Source organism: Lactuca saligna, chromosome 2, assembly GCF_052625555.1.
Source record: "Lactuca saligna cultivar CGN05327 chromosome 2, ASM5262555v1, whole genome shotgun sequence".
Taxonomy (NCBI): domain Eukaryota; kingdom Viridiplantae; phylum Streptophyta; class Magnoliopsida; order Asterales; family Asteraceae; genus Lactuca; species Lactuca saligna.
Window position 1 is genome coordinate 135,807,750 of NC_136418.1, and position 22,884 is coordinate 135,830,633.

General features: G+C 36.7%; 2 protein-coding genes across 2 annotated transcripts; one reads left to right on the plus strand and one right to left on the minus strand.

The window, feature by feature from the left end:
* Positions 1-10,001: 10,001 nt before the first annotated feature.
* LOC145031725 (expansin-A13-like) lies at positions 10,002-11,243 on the plus strand. The gene is made up of 2 exons (XM_078980331.1): positions 10,002-10,594; positions 10,697-11,243. The coding sequence occupies exons 1-2, from the start codon at positions 10,143-10,145 to the stop codon at positions 10,998-11,000; spliced, it is 756 nt and encodes a 251-aa protein (XP_078836457.1). The 5' UTR covers positions 10,002-10,142; the 3' UTR covers positions 11,001-11,243.
* Positions 11,244-11,750: 507 nt separating this feature from the next.
* LOC145031726 (Pmr5/Cas1p GDSL/SGNH-like acyl-esterase family protein) lies at positions 11,751-13,432 on the minus strand. The gene has a single exon (XM_078980332.1). The coding sequence runs from the start codon at positions 13,063-13,065 to the stop codon at positions 12,049-12,051; it is 1,017 nt and encodes a 338-aa protein (XP_078836458.1). The 5' UTR covers positions 13,066-13,432; the 3' UTR covers positions 11,751-12,048.
* Between the last annotated feature and the right edge of the window lie 9,452 nt (positions 13,433-22,884).

A 22,884-nucleotide genomic window follows, 5' to 3' on the forward strand; every position in this document is an offset into this window, starting at 1 on the left:
GCCGCTGACATCCGCCGTTTGGAAGGACTACATGAGAATACCCAAATCTACACGGGGACACTTCAGAACCAAATGATAACAGCTCTAGACGAAATAAGAGAGATGAAAGAACAACAAGCAGATTTCGAGAGGCGACTGATGGGAGTCAAACGGTCAGATGCCGAATCCAGCTCCAAATGCCACAAATAGAGTTTGTTCAAGCTCCAACAATTTTGATATAGACTAGGACCTCGGATAAAGTTTTTCTCTTATTTTCTTTTGTATCTGTAAACGGAGACCCCTAGATAGGTCAAATTTTCCTAAAAACTAGAAGCATAATGTAACACACCTTAGGTGTGACATATATATAAATATGCAGTGCTTCTTTATATACCTCTTGAAACCTCTGAAATTAACTAGATTGTTGTATTTAATTTGAAACCAAAAACTAAAGTCAAAACAAATTACAAGATACGACTAACCCTCAACTACACGATTCTCAAAACATTAGAAACTTATAGTATTCGTTCTTATTTTCTCTACCAGAACATGCCTCCTCGTAGATCAACACGCAGAAACTCAACTCCAGCACCACCTCCACCACCCCCTCCAACTATGGATGCAGCTATGTTCCAAACTGCTGTAACAGCCGCTGTAACCGCGGCGATGGCTCAAATGAGCAACAATGGGTCAGGAGGAGGAATAAATAGCTTTACAAATGGCCCAAGCCAAGGCCGTTCTGGAGTCTGCACTTACAAAGACTTCACCAATGTAAAACCTATTCCCTTTTATGGGACTGGGGGAGTATTGGCTCTGTCCCAATGGATAGAGAAGACGGAAGCCGTATTTGAAATTTACGCATGCCCTGAAGAAAGCAAAGTAAAATTTGCTGCCTGTACATTCTCTGAACGTGCCTTGACATGGTGGAACGGCCACGTCAAGACACTAACCCTGGTGGTGGCGAACTCCATGGGTTGGGAAAACTTGAAGCGAATGCTCCTTCGGGAATACTGCCCAAGAGGCGAGATTTAGAAGCTTGAACAAGAATTGTGGAACCTTTCGATGGTAGGCTCGGACATCGCAGGCTACACCAACAGATTCAGCGATTTGATAGCACTTTGTCCTGGAATGTTGATTCTAGAAAGCCAAAAAGTGGAGAGGTACATCTGGGGATTATCACCCCAACTGCGAGGAAGTGTGCTAGCTTCCAATCCCATGACCTTCGACAGCGCCAAGGAACTGGCGCAATCTCTCGTTGATCATGGCGTCTGCCAAGGAGTCACGATTATCGTAGCTGAACCAACCAAAGGGAACAACGACAACAATAACAATGCCAACAACAACAACAAGAAGAAATTCTGGAACAAGAGAAAGGGGCAAACCTCGCAAGAACCTTCAAAGAAACAAATGGTGGCGGTTCATGCTGCTACTGCTCCCGTCACAACTCCTACAACCCTGACGCCAACAAAACAATATGCAGGGAACTTGCCAAAGTGCAGCAAATGAAACTACCATCACCACGGTAATTGCCGCGAGATGTACTGTAAGAACTACGACAGGAAAGGGCACACTGCCCGTTTCTGTAAAGCGCCAGCGCGGCCAGTCACTCAAGTTCCTGGTACTGGGGTAAGCCAAGCATGTTATGGATGTGGAGAAACCGAGCATTTCAAGAGGGACTACCCCAGGACAAGGAATGTTGGTGGTATTGGGAGAGTGCTGACGATAGGTCAAAATGAAGCAATAACTGATCCAACAGTAGTTACGGGTACGTTTCTCCTCGACAACATTTATGCATGCATACTCTTTGACTGCGGTGCGGAGAGAAGTTTTGTGAGTCATAAATTCAAACATCTACTTAACCAAAGACCCTAACCACTTAATAAAATATTCACTGTAGAAATGGCTAATGGAAAAACAGAAAGCACAAGTGATATGTACGTTGGGTGCACATTAAATTTAAACGAACACTTATTTCAAATCGACCTTATGCCCATTTCGATAAGAAGTTTTGATATAATCATCGGTATGGACTGGTTGAGTCTTCACCATGCCGAAATTCTTTGCCATGAAAAGGCCGTTCGTCTCAATCTGCCCAACGGTGAAAATCTTATCATATATGGAGATAAACCTAGTTCAAATTTGCAAATCATCTCCTGTATTAAAGCACAAAAATATCTTCGCAAGGAATACCATGCCTTTCTAGCCCACGTAGTAGACCAGAAGCAAGAACCAAAGAACATTAAAGACATTCCGGAAGTCTGCAACTTCCCAGACATTTTCCCAGAAGATCTCCCAGGAATCCCACCGGAACGTCAAGTCGAATTCAGAATTGACTTAATCCCCGGAGCAACCCCAGTAGCAAAGTCACCTTACCGTTTAGCTCCAGCCGAGATGCAGGAAATGTCCAGTCAATTGAATGAGCTGTTGAGCAAGGGATTCATCAGACCAAGCTTCTCACCATGGGGAGCACCAGTCCTATTCGTGAAAAAGAAGGACGGGTCTTTTCGCATGTGCATCGATTATCGAGAACTGAACAAACTGACAATCAAGAACCGATATCCCCTTCCACGTATAGACGATCTGTTCGACCAACTACAAGGAGCGAGCTACTTCTCAAAGATCGACCTAAGATCTGGTTATCACCAACTACGAGTACTGGAAGGAGACATCCCCAAAACGACTTTCCGAACACGATATGGTCACTACAAGTTTGTAGTAATGCCCTTCGGATTGACAAACGCTCCAGCAGTGTTCATGGATTTGATGAATCGAGTATGTCGTCCCTTCCTGGACAAATTCGTGATCGTGTTCATAGATGATATACTCATCTAGTATAGAAACCAGGAAGAACACAGCCAACATCTCCGCCAGGTTCTGGAAACATTAAGGGCAGAGAAACTTTACGCAAAATTTTCCAAGTGCGAATTTTGGATTCGAGAGGTGGATTTCCTAGGACACGTAGTACGCAAGGAGGGAATACACGTGGATCCCTCGAAGATCAAGGCGATAGAGAATTGGACGATTCCAAGAACCCCTACAGAGATCCGGCAATTTTTAGGACTCGTCGGGTATTACCGAAGGTTCATACAAAATTTTTCCAAGATTGCCAAGCCACTCACCACACTAACTCAGAAGAATGTGACCTTCGACTGGGGAGAAAAACAAGATGCCGCGTTTCAAACGCTAAAACGAGCATTATGTAGTGCGCCCATCCTAACCCTGCCAGAAGGGACGGAGGACTTCGTGGTCTATTGTGATGCATCAAACCAAGGACTCGGGTGTGTCCTGATGCAACGAGGGAAGGTCATCGCCTATGCCTCAAGACAACTAAAGACGCATGAAGTGAACTACACAACGCACAATCTTGAGCTAGGAGCAGTCGTCTTCGCTCTAAAGATATGGAGACACTACCTCTACGGCATGAAATGTACGATCTTCACTGACCATAAAAGCCTTCAATATATCCTTAACCAGAAAGAACTCAACATGAGACAAAGACGGTGGGTAGAACTACTAAGTGATTACGAATGCGAAATTCGATATCACCCCGGAAAGGCTAATGTAGTGGCTGATGCACTCAGTCGGAAGGAATACTCAGGTCGCCGAGTGAAGTCCCTAACTATGACGATCCATTCACACCTGTCCACGCAAATCAAGGAAGCCCAAATAGAAGCCTTGAAATCCGAAAATGTGGCAGGAGAAGCCCTAAGAGGAATGGATAAGAACCTTGAAACCAAGAACGACGGAGTTCGTTATTTCATGGATCGAATATGGACACCAAAGCTTGGTGGATTCAGAGAAATCGTCATGGACGAAGCCCATAAAACACGATACTCCATACATCCCAGCTCCGACAAGATGTATCTCGACCTCAAGAAGTTGTACTGGTGGCCGAACATGAAAGCCGAAATTGCTACCTACGTGAGTAAATGTCTGACGTGCGCTAAGGTCAAAATAGAATACCAAAATCCTTCGGGTTTATTACAACAACCAGAAATACCCGAATGGAAGTGGGAGCGGATAACTACGGATTTCATAACCAAGTTACCCAAAACGACAAGCGGACTCGACACCATTTGGGTAATTGTCGATAGGTTAACTAAATTAGCACATTTCCTACCGATCAAAGAGATGGATAAATTGGAGAAGTTAACAAGGACATACCTCAGAGAAATTGTACGACTGCATGGTGTGCCCGTATCCATTATCTCGGACCGAGATAGTAGATTCACCTCAAGGTTCTGGCAGTCGCTACAAAAAGCTTTGGGGACAAGACCAGACATGAGTACCGCTTATCACCCTCAAACCGACGGCCAGAGCGAGAGAACCATACAAACCCTAGAAGACATGCTGAGAGCTTGCGTAATCAATTTTGGCAAAGCATGGGACACACATCTACCCTTGGTCGAGTTCTCGTACAACAATATCTACCACACCAGTATCAAAGCTGCCCCGTTCGAAGCCCTCTATGGCCGCAAGTGTAGGTCACCTTTATGCTGGGCCGAAGTGGGGGACACACAACTAGCAAAAGGACAAGCAACTGACAACACACTTACTGGGCCAGAAATCATACGGGAAACTACGGAGAAGATTGTTCAAATCCGAGAACGTCTAAAAGCATCAAGGGATAGACAAAAGAGTTATGCAGATAAGAGACGAAAACCCTTGGAATTTCAAGTTGGAGACCATGTCCTACTAAAAGTCTCGCCTTGGAAAGGATTGATACGCTTCGGAAAACGTGGGAAACTGAACCCCAGATACATCGGACCATTCGAGATCCTTGCCAGGATCGGTCCAGTGGCTTACAAACTTAGACTACCTCAGGAACTCCACAACGTACACCCTACCTTTCACGTATCAAACCTAAAGAAGTGCTTATCCGACAAGACCCTTGTCGTCCCTCTAGACGAAATTACAATAAATGAAAACCTCCATTTTGTAGAGGAACCAGTAGAGATTATGGACCGGGAAGTCAAAAGAACTAAACAAAGCCGCATACCTATCGTAAAGGTCCGCTGGAACGCCAAGCGAGGACCTGAATACACCTGGGAACGAGAGGATCAAATGAAACAAAAGTACCCGCATCTTTTTCCTAATCTGTAAACTCTATCTTAGATTAAATTTCGGGACGAAATTTCCTTAACAGGGGGATGATGTGACAACCCTATATTTTCCAAAAGCATTGTAACGCTCAAAAGTCAAATACAACTAAATTAACCTTGAAAATAAAGCATTCAAATATCTAAGTTGGGATGCATCAAATACTAATTAACGTGTCAAGGTTTCCGAAAACATAAAGAACGCTCAAAACCGGGTTATATTGAAGAAATTATAACCATTCGTATATTTACGACACGCCGTTAAAACATTATTTGACGTAAAAAGTAAAATCTCAATAATGTGCATTTTTAGCCTTAAGTATCTAAACATAAATCGTAGATCTCGTTAAAAGGTGAGCATGCATAAAAAGATCGCCCAAATTGGACCTCGTATGAAGAAGTTACGAATTTTCGAAGTTTCGTAACAGTAGTAGAGGGCTAAAAACTCGAATTTAAGATCGAGTGTAAATTAGCTAACGCAATCCAAATGAGAGTTGAAGATCTCCGCAATAGGAACAAATGGATGAGAAGACAAACAAAAACCGATGTCGAATAAAGAACCTATGAGTTTTTAAACGAACTTTAGGAGTCCCGACCTATTAAAAATATATCATTAAAAATAAAGACAAAACTAGCCGACGGAGTCTAAATGAAAGTTGTAGAGCATAATCTCACCTACACGTGGATATAAAGAACACGAAAAACGGAGCTCGTACGCGAAAGTTACGGAATTTAGAAGAGGACAGGGCGGATTACGCCCCGCGTTCTCTGGGAGTACGCCCCGCGTACTAGACCCAGAGTCGAGTCCCATCGGCCCGACCAAGCTACGCTTAGCTAGCCAGGAGTCGTAAGCCATGACGCATTGTTACGCCCCGCGTACTGACTACGCCCCGCGTACGTCGGAGGTACGCGCCGCGTACGAGGGTTTCTAGCCCTATAAATAGAAGGCATAAGCTCGAGTTTTTGCACACAAATCACAATCCCTAAGTCATTCTATCATACTTCTAAGCTCCAGAGACCCTCCCCTCACCTCGGTTTCCGCATTCGAGCCCCCGACGAAAGATTTACATTGCAGAGATCCCCGAAGAGCCCGACGACGCAACTATCCGCGATCGAAGTTCTACTTAACTCTAGTCCCTCTCTTCAAACTTAACAAGTGAGTTCATACCCCTGCTTTTCAATTCTTTTTCATGTTTTAGGGGGGGGGGGGGGAATACAAGTACATTACACGTTAAAGTATCGTTTTATAAACATAAATGAAATTTCTATCTTCGAATATCGATACAAACATCTTATGTATACAAGAGCGATTATGTCACTAAGTTATTTCTACTAAATGGAACATACTATCTGAAAAACTATAATGGGTATAGTTAACAAGTCAGTCCTACATTTTACATATACATCTTGAAAAACGAAACACTTTCAAAAGAAGTAAGGTCATTTCATTGTAAATCTACTTATACTAGGCAATGTGAGATATTCAAACTTCAACGTACATTTTTGTATGCATTTCAAGTCCTATATTATATACCATAATCTCTTGGAGGGAGAGCGTGATACTTGTGTATAGATCTATACGGGATTGACAATCCCGCACCTAAACTACTAGCTATAGTTAGACCGGCAGGTCTGGGGTGACAAATGTCATAACACTGCAACACCTGAAGAATGTTGTTACAGGCCGTCAGTGTCAATAGTATGGTTATAAAACTCACATAAAAAGTATAAAACAAGATTGACTTACGAGATTCATATGTGCATTGCAGTTTTCCACATTATTCTTCATACAAAGTTGTTTTTATCATTTGAGTATAAAAGATACTAACACATTCCAACTTTGGAAACTTTTGAATCATCTTACGAGAAAATATTGGACTTTCTAAAAACCTCGTTTACCAATTTACTACCAAAAAGGATATACTTTTCAACTTGAAACACTCATGAACTCACCAACTTAATTGTTGACACTTTTCAAAACCACTTGTATTTCTCAGGGAATCAGTGATACGGGTAACTACCAGCTTTTGGGTGAAGGAACACAAAGAATGTTTTTATTATTGAACATTTATCATCATATTGTAATATTCTTTTGATAACATGTATAACACAACAATATACGTTTTCATTTTATATATATGATGGTTGTGTTACTTTCTTTACAATATTCAATTGTTGTGATACTACGTGAAGTCATCCACCCCCGAATGTTTCCGCCATTCTGGTTTGGGGGTGTGACACTTTGTAATTCAAGCATGTCTTTGTGTTATGTGTTTCGGATTTCGGTCTGATGCAGTATGTAGTATATGTGTTTATGCTAGTAGTTATGATTATGATATGCTATGTTCAGTCAGTTTCCGTACTTCGGTCCAATGCAGTATGTCGTATGTATTTATGCTATTAGTTATGATTATGCTATGCTATGTTCAGTCAGTTTCCGGACTTCGGTCCGATGCAGAGGGCAATGCCCTGGTTAGTCCGGACTTCGGTCCGATGCAGTTTCCAGACTATGGTCCGATGCAGAGGGCAAGGCCCTGGTTAGTTTCGGACGTCGGTCCGATGCAGAGGGCAAGGCCCTGGTTAGTTCCGGATTTCGGTTTGATGCAGTTTTCGAACTTCGGTCCGATGCAGTGGGCAAGGCCCAATATGTGTTTATATGTTATTGTATGGTATGTGGTAGTTTGGGGGAGCTCACTAAGCTTCGTGCTTACAATTTCAATTTTGGTTTCAGGTACTCAGTTTCAAAATAAGAGCTCGGGAAAATTGCAGTGCACACACCATTTGTTCAGCCTGGGATGTTTATACTATGATATTTTGACAATTGTTACAATATTTTGAGATACAATGTATATGATTTTTATACGATGTTCGATTGCTATGGTTTTATTATTAAATTAAAACGAAATTTTTAGACTGTATTTTTGGGATGTTACAAATTACCTCTTATTAGTATGCATATCCTTATTCCACGCAACTAATGAAAAGTCAGCCCACAAAATCAGAACAACAATTGGATTCTTCAACTCCTCTTTTCGAACTCTTTAAATTGGGATAAGTAATCAGAAAACCAAATGGGAATAGACAAAGGGCATCAAAATCAAATAATTAAAAGGAATCAAAAGCAAAGACTACAATTGATGTATTGGAATTTCAGAATTCGACTGTTCCAATTTATACAGAATAAAAAGGAATCATAATCAAAATACACAACCAAAATAGGAATCAAAGCATAATTTTAGGATTTTTTTACCATTACAATAGATTTGCAATATGGGGTGAATCGTGATAACTAGAGCACACGGTGGTGCCGACTTTACCAAATTCTTGAAAATTTTAAGTAAATATGGCGAATGCAAGACTGTAAAACTCCATTCGATTAAAGATTCCTCCGGTAGACCGTAGATGTTGTGGTGCGAAATCACCAGAAAACACACGGTAACACCAAATATTATGATTTGAAGAAATTAAAGGTGGAGAAGGAAATGTTAGGTGAATCGATTTCTAGAGAGCAACATAAAGATAAAATAAGCTCGCAATGGATTTTGAGTGGTGGTTTGCTGGAAATCGAAGCCCTAATCGAATAGACAAAGGTCATAGCAAAATCAAGGCGGTGGAAAAAACAATGAAACAACACGTGTTGGTGCATGTGGCAGGAAACGGCGAAAGGAAGTGATGATGATGCGAATCTTTCTGGTCAACAGTAAATAGTAGGGAAAAAGAAATCGGGAATAAGACCAAAAAAAGGACCACATGGGGTAAAAAAATGATGTTGGTTCAATCAGGAAAAGTTACGGTTTGTAAGGTAACAATCTTTTTATCTTGCTATATAATTCTTTTAATAGTCTCTTTCGTCCCATATATACACCATTCATGAGTATCTCTCCACGATATAAGAATTTATATTGAGTTCTTTTCATAATTGTTTTTCTTAATTGTAAATTTCCACTTTACGTCGTTGTTTTACTATTTTTCTTGTTATTTTGTTATGTTCTAACATCATTATATTTAGGTGTACCGGAGTTTCTGTAAAAAAAGAGGTACTCATGAACTTTCTGACTGACCCTTTAGAAAGAAGATCAACACTTAGATAATGTTTTAGTTTTTGGATGGGCTCGAGGGAAGCATGCATGTGTAGATCTAACAGGGGTTTCCCTTCTTGTGGGCTTGGAAATTGAGTTTTCACTATGGGGGCAAAGTACTTTAAAAGTTGCATTATACAGAATGACAAAACATGAGAAAGCGTGCATGGAAAATCACACACATTTATACTTTTTGCATTTGATACTTTCGGTTTCCTTACGCTAGATTTTCTAGAGCTCCTCAATAGAGTCCAACAAATCATACATAATAATGTTATGACCGTTATGGATGTTGCTTTTAAAAAAATTAGTTTTGACATACAAAAAAAAGTTGCGGTACAACTTGTTGCTTGTTTACCTCTTAAAACTTTGCTTTAATATCTATAATTGAAAAGCTTTTTAGTTTTTTCTTATGATGCATCATTTGTTTTATTTATTTTTATTATAATACTCCGTTTTTTAATGTAGAAATTGATTTTTTCAAAAACTAACTTTTTTCTTTAGACATTCAAATTTCAACATGACATTAAAAAAAAAATCATGTCACAAGTTTATCAATATAGCCTATAAGTGAATCTATACCATCCATTGAAACTTTTTCCATTATAAGACAACATATGAATGTGACACAATTACTAAACTTTGAGTGATCCTTAATCAAAATATATATTTTGTCTCCTAACAACTATTTCTTCTACCAGCAAAATCCACTATCTATAATGTATCCATCAAAATCAAATAAGCTTCATATAAGATATATCTAATCTATCAATGGTCCATGTTTTTATGCAGGAATGTTGTCGACCCAAGAGACGTGTACTTTTCCTTTTGCAAGTATCTCATGTTAATCGTGGACATGGCGGAATAAAGCTGCCCACTAAACCTGCAAAGCACTCTACTTCCAACAATGCGACTACATACAACACGCCACATCTTCCCCTTTTGCTCTTTCTCTTCCTTCCACAGTTTTCAATCTCTCTAAACAATGGTGTTGTTATTCACACTGCTTTTTCTAGTTTTTGCTCACTATCCCTACTCCACCTCTTCCTACCCATCTTCTACAGAGTGGAGATCTGCAAGGGCAACGTACTATGCACCTGCTGATCCGCGGGACGCCATCGGCGGCGCGTGTGGTTACGGCGACGTGGAGAAAGCAGGGTATGGGAAGGCGACGGCGGGGCTCAGTACTGTGCTGTTCCAGAAAGGACAGATCTGCGGTGCTTGTTTTGAGGTCAGGTGTGTAGAGGATCTCCAGTGGTGTATTCCGGGGACTTCTATTATTGTGACAGCTACTAATTTCTGTGCTCCGAATTACGGGTTTCCGGCAGATGGCGGTGGCAAGTGTAACCCTCCGAATCCCCATTTTGTTTTACCGATTGAGATTTTTGAGAAGATTGCGATTTGGAAAGCTTCTAACATGCCAATTCAGTATCGCAGGTAGTGTTCAATTGTTCATCACTCTGATACTTCCTTCCTTTCCCCTCAAAGTTTGAATAACGAAAAGGTGAAATTAGGGTTTGATGCATATCATTGTTGCAGGATCAAGTGCAGAAAGGAAGGAGGAATTAGGTTTACGATTGATGGAGCTGGAATCTTCTTATCGGTAATGATCAGCAATGTTGCCGGTGCCGGAGACTTAGCTGCGGTGAAGATTAAAGGTTCACGAACTGGGTGGCTTCCGATGAACAGAAATTGGGGACAAAATTGGCATATAAATGCAGACATGAAAAATCAACCTCTTTCTTTCGAGGTCACTAGTAGTGATGGGTTAACTGTTACTTCTTACAATGTTGCTCCAAAAGAATGGAATTTTGGTCAGAGTTTTGAGGGCAAACAGTTCTAATCTTGAATCTTGAATCTTGATAGTTTTTTAATGGGACATTCCCTTTTATAGAGCCTGGTTCTTAGTTGTATAAAATAATCTTTAGATTTAAGAAATATTATTATTGACAAGATCAGTTCTAAAAATATAGAATTGAAGGGAGATCTAAATAGTACTTGTGTTTGGTTTTGTTTTGTTATGTTTACTGTTATTTGTATCAATTTCACGTAGGAAGTAGAAAAAGAACTTGGTTTACTTTTTAAAGAGTAGCATGTTTGATAAGTTATGTTAATCGATTCAAATGTTTGTTTATTATATTTTGTCTTATTAAGGCATTAAATGGAAAATCAACCATTTTTTTCTCTTATCATAGCAAAAAACAAGAAAACTGTTTAATTAGCTTATTTGGACATATTTTTTTAAAGTATGATATGTTGTAGTAGGAAGAAATTAAAATAGAATGCTATAATAAACAAATCAATGAAAGTATATTGTTATTTCTTACAATTAACCTTACATATCGTGAAGTACTTTGAAAACATGTGACTCGAAATGAAAGTTTTTGGATATTAACAAATTGCCCAAAATGACTTTTAGCAATATGACAAAACAACTAAATCTTGTGGATCAAAAGCAACTTAAATCAATGATTTGTAGACCATGTACAAAACAAAAAAAAAAAAAACAACCAACACTTGAGCATTAAGAATCACCTTGCTACCAACATTGGAATTCCTAATTCCAAAACCGGAAACAAGATTCCATCTTCCATGATAATAATAACATAACAATTTCTATTAGTTAAATAACAGAAATCCAATAATAAACTAAAGGGACTTTGTTATACAAATGAAAAACAAAACTCCATACTTGCAATTCTTAGATGCTTTCTACCGAATAATACAAATGGTATGAACCTATACCATCTATTGTTACGAAAACGAAAAAAGAAAAAAATTCTATACCCTTCTAAAAAATTCATGACATTAATTCGTGTTACAAAAAGAAAAAAATGAAACCCTATTTAGTTTTAAGTGGAACAAAAAACATGAATCATGAATCGTATATCTCATAGCTTTTGATGAGACTCAATAAGCAATGCATTGAGCATAACATGAACACAAGCTTCATAAACAACTCCATTATAATGCATCCCATCTGACGAACAATCAACCCCACATTTTTTGCTTAAATTCTCAACATCTAGCAACAAAAACACACCACCATCTTTACGCAAGATCTTGCTTTTATAAAGTTCTTGATCATATAAATTGCACATCTCACTTGTCATCTTTACCCTTTTCTCTTCTGTATTCAGCATTCTGTTAATCAAAGTTGGCATGCCTAGCCAAAACAAATGGAATCCCCGAGTAGAATCAGATCCCACTGGAAGGAATGGAATCAGTGATTCCCTTAGAAATCGTAATGAAACTCCGTAATCGGAATAGTTTGTGAAGTGTAACATATGCCATAAACCTGAACCCATTACTAACACATCTGGGTAAGTATTGTTTCTTTTGAAATCTGTAATGACATGAGTGAGATTAGTAGCGTAAGGTGCCCAAATGAAGTCCAATTTCATCCCAATTTCTTCAACCACGATATGATAATTACTATGTCTTTTAAACAAATCAGCCTGAATCGATTCCATTTCATCTAAACTCAAAACCAAATCTAACAACGAAACCACAAACAATCGCGCCTGTGAATCGCCTGCGACAACGATCCATGAACCGTTTAGCAGGTCCGAGACATCGATCCGACTCAATTTCTGGAAATCGCAATCGAAAGATCGAGACTTGTTTTCGAAATCCCATGAAAACCCATCAAAATTGGAGTGGAAATTAACCTCGTTTATTAAAGAAATGCAAGGAGTGGGATCTTGTTGTAACAGAACAGTCGGAGAAGAGGGGAAAACAGAAGGGAAATAAGGAATGAGGTGAATACATACAGCGAGACTGACGAAAAGAGCACCGCTGAAGAAGAGAACTTTATTACGACTAAGATGCCATCCCGCCATAGCCATTGGCACAAATAAGACTACACAGGCCGCCATTATTCCCAATTGGACGGCCCCAAAAAACATTTTGTCTACCTGGGTTCTGATAAAGCGTCAGTACGATTTTGATTTCGATCTTTTTTCTTGAATTCAAAAGGGCATAAATGATTTGATCTTGGGTGTTCTTGGCGCATCTGGGGAGTTTTGTTGTGGTTGAATTATGATGGGGTTTTTTGTGGGTTAGGGTTATAGTTGGTGGAGTGAGGAGATTGGATTGTGAATGAAGGGAAAGATGTGATTGCTATGGTGTAACAGAAGATGAAGCTACTGAAAGAAAGATGGGTGAGTGCGAGTTGTTTCTGAGACGGCGAGTTTATTCTTGGCGATGGTATTTTAGCTGTCTCTCTCGGTGTGAATTACATAAGCGATCACCGACTATGATTCAACCTCCACTTTTCTAAAATTACCATTTCTGTACCAAAAAACAATCATGTATTTGTTCTAAAATTAATCTCTAATCTCACCATTTAATTACAAAGATTCGGATCTAAATGCATCTCCATTTACTAAGTAGGTCGTTTGAATGGTCGTTTGATGGATTTAGTAAATGAATATAATTTGATTTTGAAATTTAAAATTTCAATCCCAATATTCAAATTTGATCCAATTAGGGATGACAAATTAAATTCAAATTTATCCGATTAGAGATGACAGAAAACCTAATACCAAAAACCCGAGTTAACCCTGATGGGTATGGGGATGTGCAATATCTGAATTTAAAAATCGGGGATGAGTATATCCCTTAGAACCCTTGAATCTGAATTCGATCCAACTACAAATTTAGTCTATGTGGTTTACAAAAAGCTATAGATAAAGTACAAAAAGTTTTCAATTGTCCAAATTTCAAAATTTGTGTGAGTTTTGTCCTTGAAAATGATGAAAGGGCTTTTTACCCTTTTAATTTTTTATAGTGGGTTTGGTCCCCATGCAAGATTTGTAAGAATAAACCTTAATCTCGGTATTGATTTCTGAGGATAAACCCCAAATTCTAGAGTTTCTTTCTTTCCTCTCGATAAACACAAAATCAAAATCATCAATCAAATCAAATGGATGTCTGCCATAGAAGGGGGCAAATCAACAATGAGACATCGGAGGAATGGAGGGGGTGGTTGATGATGTGCCAAGCGTATTTTGGTCTTTTGTGATTGATGATGTAAGAGAATATTAGGGGAGGGTGACACACACACAAGAGAAATAAGCGACATTTTAATTTCATAATATAATATTAAAGAACGTATAGAAATGAAATAGAGGGTTTGATCGTGTTTTTATGTTTTATATTGACTGTATCTACAAAATGTTTCATTTTTGAACTATTGATGCAAGTTGATAACATTTTGGACCTCATTTATATATGTAACGCCTGCAGATCCGGACTAGTCAAATTAGAGGCAATACGGGTCGAAAATGATTTTTCGGAAAAATATTAGTTAGAACAAATAATCTTAACCAAGTTGTAGTATATGTTACAAGGTTTCCGTATATATAAAGAACGCTGAAATCCGACTTATAACAAAGAAGTTATGACCCGTCGAAGTTTCGCGACGGAACCGGCACGACACCGAGAAGCGTAAATAGTGAATTTACGATAGAGCGAGATTTAGCCTTAGCAATCTAAATGAAAGTCTTAGAATATGTTAAACTAAGAGAGTTGATAAAAAAGAACGCCCAAATCTGACTTCGTATGAGGAAGTTATGATTTTTCGAAGTTTCGGCTTAGCAGTGTACAACTCGAAATTCGAACACGGCTTGTTCAGGCAAGGGGTCCAGATCTGTGGTCTGGCAACGAACGCGCTGCGCTCCACTAGGGAACACAATGCGTTCGGTTTATCAATGGGATTTTTTGGGCTTTTGGTAATGGGCTTGTTTTGGGTTTGTTTCGTGTTGAACATACTGTTTGGGCCTTTGGGCCATCTAAGATTTATTATTGGATAATGAATTATTGGGCTTTAGGATAAGCCCCATATAGGTTGGTCCGAATTTGGAAAATTAGGCCATTAGTGGGCTTATGGATCTTATAGTTTTGGGCCTTTTGATTTTGGGCTTAGGCCTCAGTTTTGGTTCATGTTGGGTCAGGGGTAAAATGGTTATTTTACCCCAAGTACGGATTATGGATCATAGTTTGGAACCCAATTGCTAATTGGGTGTTATTTTGGTATTGATAACTTGGGAAGTCGTCAGAGTAGCAGATAGAGATTTCATTCAGTGAGCTTCTACATTTGAGGTGAGTCTCCTCACTGTTCTATGGGTCGAAGGAACCAATGTCGGCCTATCTGGTTTATGTATTGTAGGAAGACTCGGGGGTGACCCCTGTCATTTTATATGAAAGACCGGGAGGCGGCTCATAGCAAACTGTATGCAAGACCAGGGTTTTAACTCCGACAGATAATTGGTTAAGTAGTTGTAGATTGTATGCTAGTTTTCTTTGTGATGCTTGCGTGGAAGACCAGGAAGTGGCTCCTGACACTTGTTTGTAAGACCTAGGGTTTGGTCCCAGACCTGGAAAGATGACCACGAGGCGGCTCGTGGCATAATGGCAAAACTATGGTTGGCACATAACACTTTTATTGATTGATTAGTTATGTATGATATATATATATATATATATATATATATATATATATATATATATATATATATATATATATATATATATATATATATATATATATATGGATCGTTTGATATGTTTGGTATGTGGTATTTGGGGAACTCACTAAGCTTTGTGCTTATAGTTTGTGGTTTATGGTTTCAGGTACTTCCGGTTCGAAAGGGAAGGGCCCTGCTTGATCTCAAGTTATACACCTGTGTTTTCTGCAATACATGATCTTTGGGAATGAACTCTAATAATTTTTGTATTTTGAAATTCTTTTAAATGTTTGGATAAAGTTACAATAGTGTTTTGATTATATAAAAATGAAATTTTTACCCTTATTTTTCGGGATGTTACAATCTGGATCCGATGATGACTCAAAAAACAGTTATGATTGTGAAGATAATTCTCATCCAGTCGTGTTCATTAAGAAACTTTCATTAAAATAAATATATATTCTGTTGAAAATGTAAATGAGCTAGGATGGGGTTCGGCTAACCAGAAAACATACTGAGCTAAGAAGGAGAGCCTAACTATGTGCTACCTTCTTCTTCATTTATTAAGCAAACACAAAGAAAACCTCGAAGACATTGAAATTGTAATAATTTCTACTGAAATCTTCAATGTACGATTCAAATCATGAAAAATCAGGTTATATCCGAACACTAAATATCTATTTTACTATTAATCATCATCCTTTGTTTCAAATCATGCAAAATCAGCTTCAATCATAATGAATTCTACTATGAAATTAACAGATGTATCTCAATTTTCTATTAAAAATGATGATTTATAGTTGGATTCGTTAATATTTAAAGCCCTATGTGTCTGTAAGAAGATTTAGTGGGAATGAATTAAATTATAAAATGGGTTGTTAGTGATGCCTAACAAGTGCTCAATGAAATGCCTAAGAGAGTTCATGATCTCATGCAAACAAAGGTTAGGTGGGGATTATCTATGAGATTCATATAGAAATTATATGCAACAATTTGAACAGACTTGAAACAGTTTTGGGCCAATAAATGTGAAGAATAAAACATAAAATTTGAAACACAAACATATCAAAGGTGAATACGCTCCTTTTCAAGAGGCCTGCTCAATCGTCTCTCTATGCTCTTTTTCTTTTCACCCCCTTTGATTACACACTCTGAAGATCCTCATCACTTTTGTCACATCACTCCTGAAGTTAAATACTCTTCATTACCTAACTTAATTTTTTTTTTTTATCTCTTTGAGCTTTAGAAAGCATAAATTGGATCTTCGTACCATGCTTCAAATCCCTAAGTATCAATCAAACAAGAACAGGCCAAAGGATCTTCTTCACAGTCCTCAACCCAATTATAAGCATCTCATCGCTGAACGGTACATATAGAAGTATGTAATTGCTCATGTAGATATGATTTATCCAATACAAAAAATAAATACCATGTAACTTCTTATCTCAGTAGCAACAAAACAATACTGGATGCTGCAAAATAAATGACGCAAGTAGTGCTTCTGTTACTTGAATCTTGGAATAATAGGTGTACATAGATCCCCCACATAGCATAAGTTAAGTTGGAAAAGTATGCAAGTAAAAAAGAACCTTATATGGGTTGAAACAATCCTCGTAATTCTAGTATGAAGAAGAATCTCAAACTTCATAAAGAAGATATGGTACAAAAAGGTGATGCAAATCATACTCTCTTCGTCAAATAATAGGTAAAAATATAACTACTCTAATTAGGTAGGTTGATGAAATAGTTCTCACAAGAAACGAACAAAGAAGATCACTAATCTCCAAGAATGCCTTGTAACCAAATTTTCACTCAAGAATTTAGACACGTGAAGTATTTCTTAGGTATCAAAGTTGCTAGATCAAAACAAGGTATCTTTATGTGTCAACGAAAATATGTGCTATATTTACTAACATATGATGGCATGCTCAATTGTGAATCTGTTGAGATTCTGGTTAAGGTGAAACACATGCTAACCATTCAACCGAACACATTTCTAACCCATAAAGAGAGGTATCAAAGGTTAGTTGGAAGGATAATATATTTATAACAAATACATCTTGACATGACATATGTCGTAAGTGTTGTAAGTCAATTTATGTATGCACCAAGTGAAGATCAAATCGAGACAAAATATCGTATACCATGGTACCTAAACTCCTCACTAAAAAAAGATTGTTCTTTTCTATTAATGGAAACTAAGATGTCAAAATATATGCATATTGTTGATTTGGATAGAAATAAAAATGATAGAAAGTTTATATAATGATATATTACATTCATGGGAGATAATATCGCTATTTAGAGAAGTAAGAAATTAAACGTTACTGCAAGATAAGTGTATTTGGTGAATTTCATTGGAATAGAACAAGGTGTTTGTGAATTGTTATGTATAAAACAAATTTTACATGATATAGGTATTGTTCATGTTGACCAAATCCAATGATATTATAATATGACAACCAAACAACCATGTAAATTGTTAATAATCTATTTCAACATGATATAATAAACATATAGATGTTTATCATCGCTTAATCAAATATCATATTGATAACATAAACATTACTTTTCTGTTTTTGGATTCAAAAGATTAACTTGCCAATGTTTTAACAAAGGCAATATGTAACACCCATCCTTTTAAAAACATATTTAATGATAAATTTTGGAAATTTTAATAAAAGTATACATTATTATCCCAAAACGGGTTTATCAAAGAATCATAAAGTGATTCCCAAAATAACCAAAAGTTGTACAAAATACCACAACCATAATTAAAATAACACGACTATACAGTAAAAATATATATCCCATCCTTGTTCTTCTTGCTACTATCATCACTCGTACTAAAGCTTTGTACCTAATACCGGAATAGATGGAAATAACACACACACACACACACATATATCTATATATATATATATATATATATATATGTGTGTGTGTGTGTGTGTGTGTATATATATATATATATATATGTTAGATAATCAAGTATGGTGAGTTATAAAACAATTCAAAATTTCTTTTACATTTTTTCATATTTAAATGTTCATTCTCTAATAATAGCAAATTAGGCCAGTCACATTAAGTGAATTAGAACATTGGCCTATACGAGGAATCGATACTTTCTACCATTCCTCTGTAAATACACCATTAATTAGGATAATCACAATAAGTGACTAAGAACCTTTGACTTACTAGAGAACAAATCATTTGGGAAAGGTCTCATAATTGGTCCGCACACTGACCTCGTGGGCAATCTAATAACTATTTCATTCCATTTACAATTTTAACTCAATGCTTTTTATTAATCATTTTTGCATATCGGGATATCGTAACATTCCATAACATTGAGTAAATTCCACAATACATATTGAAATTAAGCATAATACCTATTTCGTTAAGTACTTAATTCACTAAAATCTAGCCATGTATTCCTAATTTAACACAAATTTATAACTCACCTTTCAAGTTAGTGGATACTAACTTCCTACTTGATTCACGTTTCCACTTTGGTGCTCCTTATCTTTTCCTTGGCCTAAACCTATTGAATTTGAAAATTAAGCTCTTTTTAGAACATATCTTAATCTATTAAGAGCGTAATAATACTTCAAATTCAACATAATCATTCTTTGGACAATGTATCAATTTGACAAATTTTTATCAAGGAGTCAATTATACTCCATGAATTAAGATTCTTATAGCTTAATTCACCAAGTTCTTAATCCTATTTCATAATACCATCACCTTCATCAATTAGGGTTTAAAACCCTAGTTTCTCAACTAAACAAATTCACCAATGGATTCTATAAACTAAGCTTGTTGATAATGTCTATTTTAGACATATATTTATGGCGTTATCTTATTATTTTATGTTATGATTTTATATTACATGGAACAAAGGTGCTTATAAAATTTTGAATTACTATTTTGTAGGTAAAAAGTACATGTTAATGAAATAGAAACAAAAATGGGCTAAAATGGAGCTAAATTGATGATCTTGGAGCAAAATAGGGAAATGCATGCTAAATTATAATTGTGATGATGTACCCCTCATAAGTATTTTGGCCATATGTAATGACTTGTTACTTCGATTAATGAGACTCAAGATGTTCCGGAAAATAGACAAAATTTCAGATAACTTTCATGTGAGGTCTTTTTTGCTAAATTTTGAATACCGGCCACGAAGTTGGACAATAAAAGCTGGACGGAAATTCTCTCCAAGTTACTTATTCCGCAAGCACCACTTACATTATTTTTTACTTATAAAACAAATAAAACCTAGATCTTAGGGTGAATGTAAACTTAGGTAATTTTCTTTGTTTCTACTACCATGATATAGTGTATTGTTGTTATAAAACCATACACCATCAACAGTCTCATGTATGTATTTGTCTATTAAAACATGGCTCAATCATATTTATGTATAGGATGTATAGGGGTCAGTCATTTTGCTTTACATATTGTACTATACATTACAATTTGAATGAGAAGAAAGAACATGGGAATTGTATGAGATTTCACGGTATCCGTGCAACCTAATCTCAATTATTTTCTCCTTTAATTATTTCACATTACTTATCTCTATCTCTTCTCATTATGACATTGCCCTACTGCCAGACCACCACAATACCACCATCTTCCTCATCCATTCTCTTAATCTCCTTATTGTTATATTACCATGTCTATAAAAAGATCTTTAGAAAGACCCTATAGAATTAACAACATATGATCGTAAATATCGCAAAATTTGGATCTCGATAGGTTAAACTATGATTCTTGGCATGAGCTTTTTGAAACGTAATGCATATGATTTGGGGTGTAAGATCATCTTCAAGAACCGGATGAGAAATCCCCATCCATAATGAACAAATTAGAATGGAATTGTATTGATTCTTTAGTGCAGATGTGTAAATACAAAACGATTTCTCAATCACTTCTTCAAATGATTTTGAAGAAGAACTCCACTGCTCATAACCTCATCATGTTTTCCTTTTTTAATACTCTCTATATGGCCTCAACCAGACCCCTGGAGCATGGTTTCACATATTTTGTCATTTCATATTACGCTCAAATCTTATCATCGAAAATTTGGCTCTTCTTTATTTATTTAACATTACGAACACCACACTACATACCTAATATTGTATGTTGATGATATTATTTTAACGCCTTTATCTCCAGAATTTCTTCATTCGATATGAATTACCTTAGGAAAATAGTTCTCTATATCCAATCTTGAAGATCTTAAATTCTTTCTAGGAACTGTCGCCACTCACGATCGTTAGGATATGTTTCTTACTCATAAAAGTACACTTTGGAGATTTTAGAATCGACTAATATGCTTAACAATAAACCTACCCGTACATCCACTAACATGTTGGTCAAATTAGATGAGTCTGATCCTCTAGTTTCTGACGCGACTATGTATTGTAGATTCGCCCACACTCTCTAATATATGACATTTATTGGCCCAAATATCACGTATATCATTCAACAGATATGTATTTGTATGCATAACCCTCAAGAGCCTACTTTTTACCACTCTAAAGAAGATTCTTATATATATATATATATATGGGACACTATTTCTCATGGCCTCTAACTTTATGCTTCGTCATCTCATAGCCTTATACCTTATTCTGATGCTGACCGGATCGATTGTCCTACCATGAGACAGCTCACTTCCTGTGTCTTTTAGGGACATAGCTTACTGTCTTGGTCGTCTAAGTGACAAGGCACCATCTACTGAAGCCGTATCGAGGTATAACAAATGACATGGTCGAAATATGTTAGTTGTGAAACTTGTTATGTGAATTCAATTGACAATGTCAACACCATATATATATCTCCAACTGTCCGGTTTAACATCAATCAACCAAACACATCGACATCAAGTTTTGTTCGTGAAAAAGTTGACATGGGTTAGATTCCGTTCTTACATGTCTCGTCCCTGTCCCAATACATTGACATATTCATCAAAATCCTGCCGTCTACTCTATTTCTTTACTTTAGGGCCAATTTAAATGTTCTTGACGTATCAATCGTTTAAAGTACAAGGATGGAAGGTGTTAACGATTAAACAGTAGGAAGTTGGGTGTGTATAAACAGAAGACTGATTTGGATGGATGGATGTGCCGACTTGGCAAATAATCATTATCTCAGCCGAATAATGAGGAGCATGCACAAAGTTTAAAGTATAAGGGTGGCTCTAGTAAACCAATTTACAATCCATACTTGCGTAAGGCAGATCATATTTCATATTCATTTAACATAACAAATTTTCCACTTCACATGGATTCTAGGGTGTTGTAGAAGGGGTGTATGTTGCATGGTAAAGCGGCCGACATGTATATTACGAGGAAGCAATCAAAGGCAAGAAGGATATTTGGTTTTATTCGGTTCATAGGTATCAATAATGAGGTTTACTTTGGAAAGAAGCTTTTAGAGGAATGAATTGATAAATTACATGTTTATGTGTCCGTTTCTTGGTATAAACGAGACAACGAAAAGACCAAAGAATATAAGAAAATCGAGAATAACATTTGGAAGAGAAAAAGTGTAGCGATATCATATACAAGTGTTGTTATAGGGGAAGTCCATAACGGGATCCCTCTATGTGCTTAGGGTTCAAACACATTCAATGGAGTGGCTTCCTTATAGGTACTGGTGGAAGGAGTAGGGTACATGGTCCAGGTTAAAGAGATGAAAATTTGGTCAATGAAGATTGAAAAAAAGGTGGAGGATAAATATTTAAAAACTAGGCTATAATTTGTGGACACCACTGATGAGAAAATTAAAAAAAAATACTTTTATTTAAAGTAATACTTAATAATTGAGCAATGATAACATATTTTTTAATAAGTAATAAATATAGATGTTTTATCATTAATTTCATAATGATATAATGATTTGTTAAAATTATGAAAGCATAGTGGTTTGAATATCTAATCAACAATTTGTGTTTGTAGATATGTTAGAAAATTATAATTTTGTATAATTAAATCAAATAGAAACAAAAATTTATATCATTAATAAAATTGTAAAAAGTTTTTATAAATATCTAAAATCTTCTTTATATACAACATTTGATGTTTTAAAGATTCCTATGGAAAACACGAACCTTGAAACTACAAATGCTGTAGTTTTTGTGCAATGTTCGTCATGACATTCATAAGATTTAGTTGTTCCATCTACTTCATCACTGATAGAGACTGCTTTGCTACTGGAGTTGGTACATGCTTGATAAAACCATTT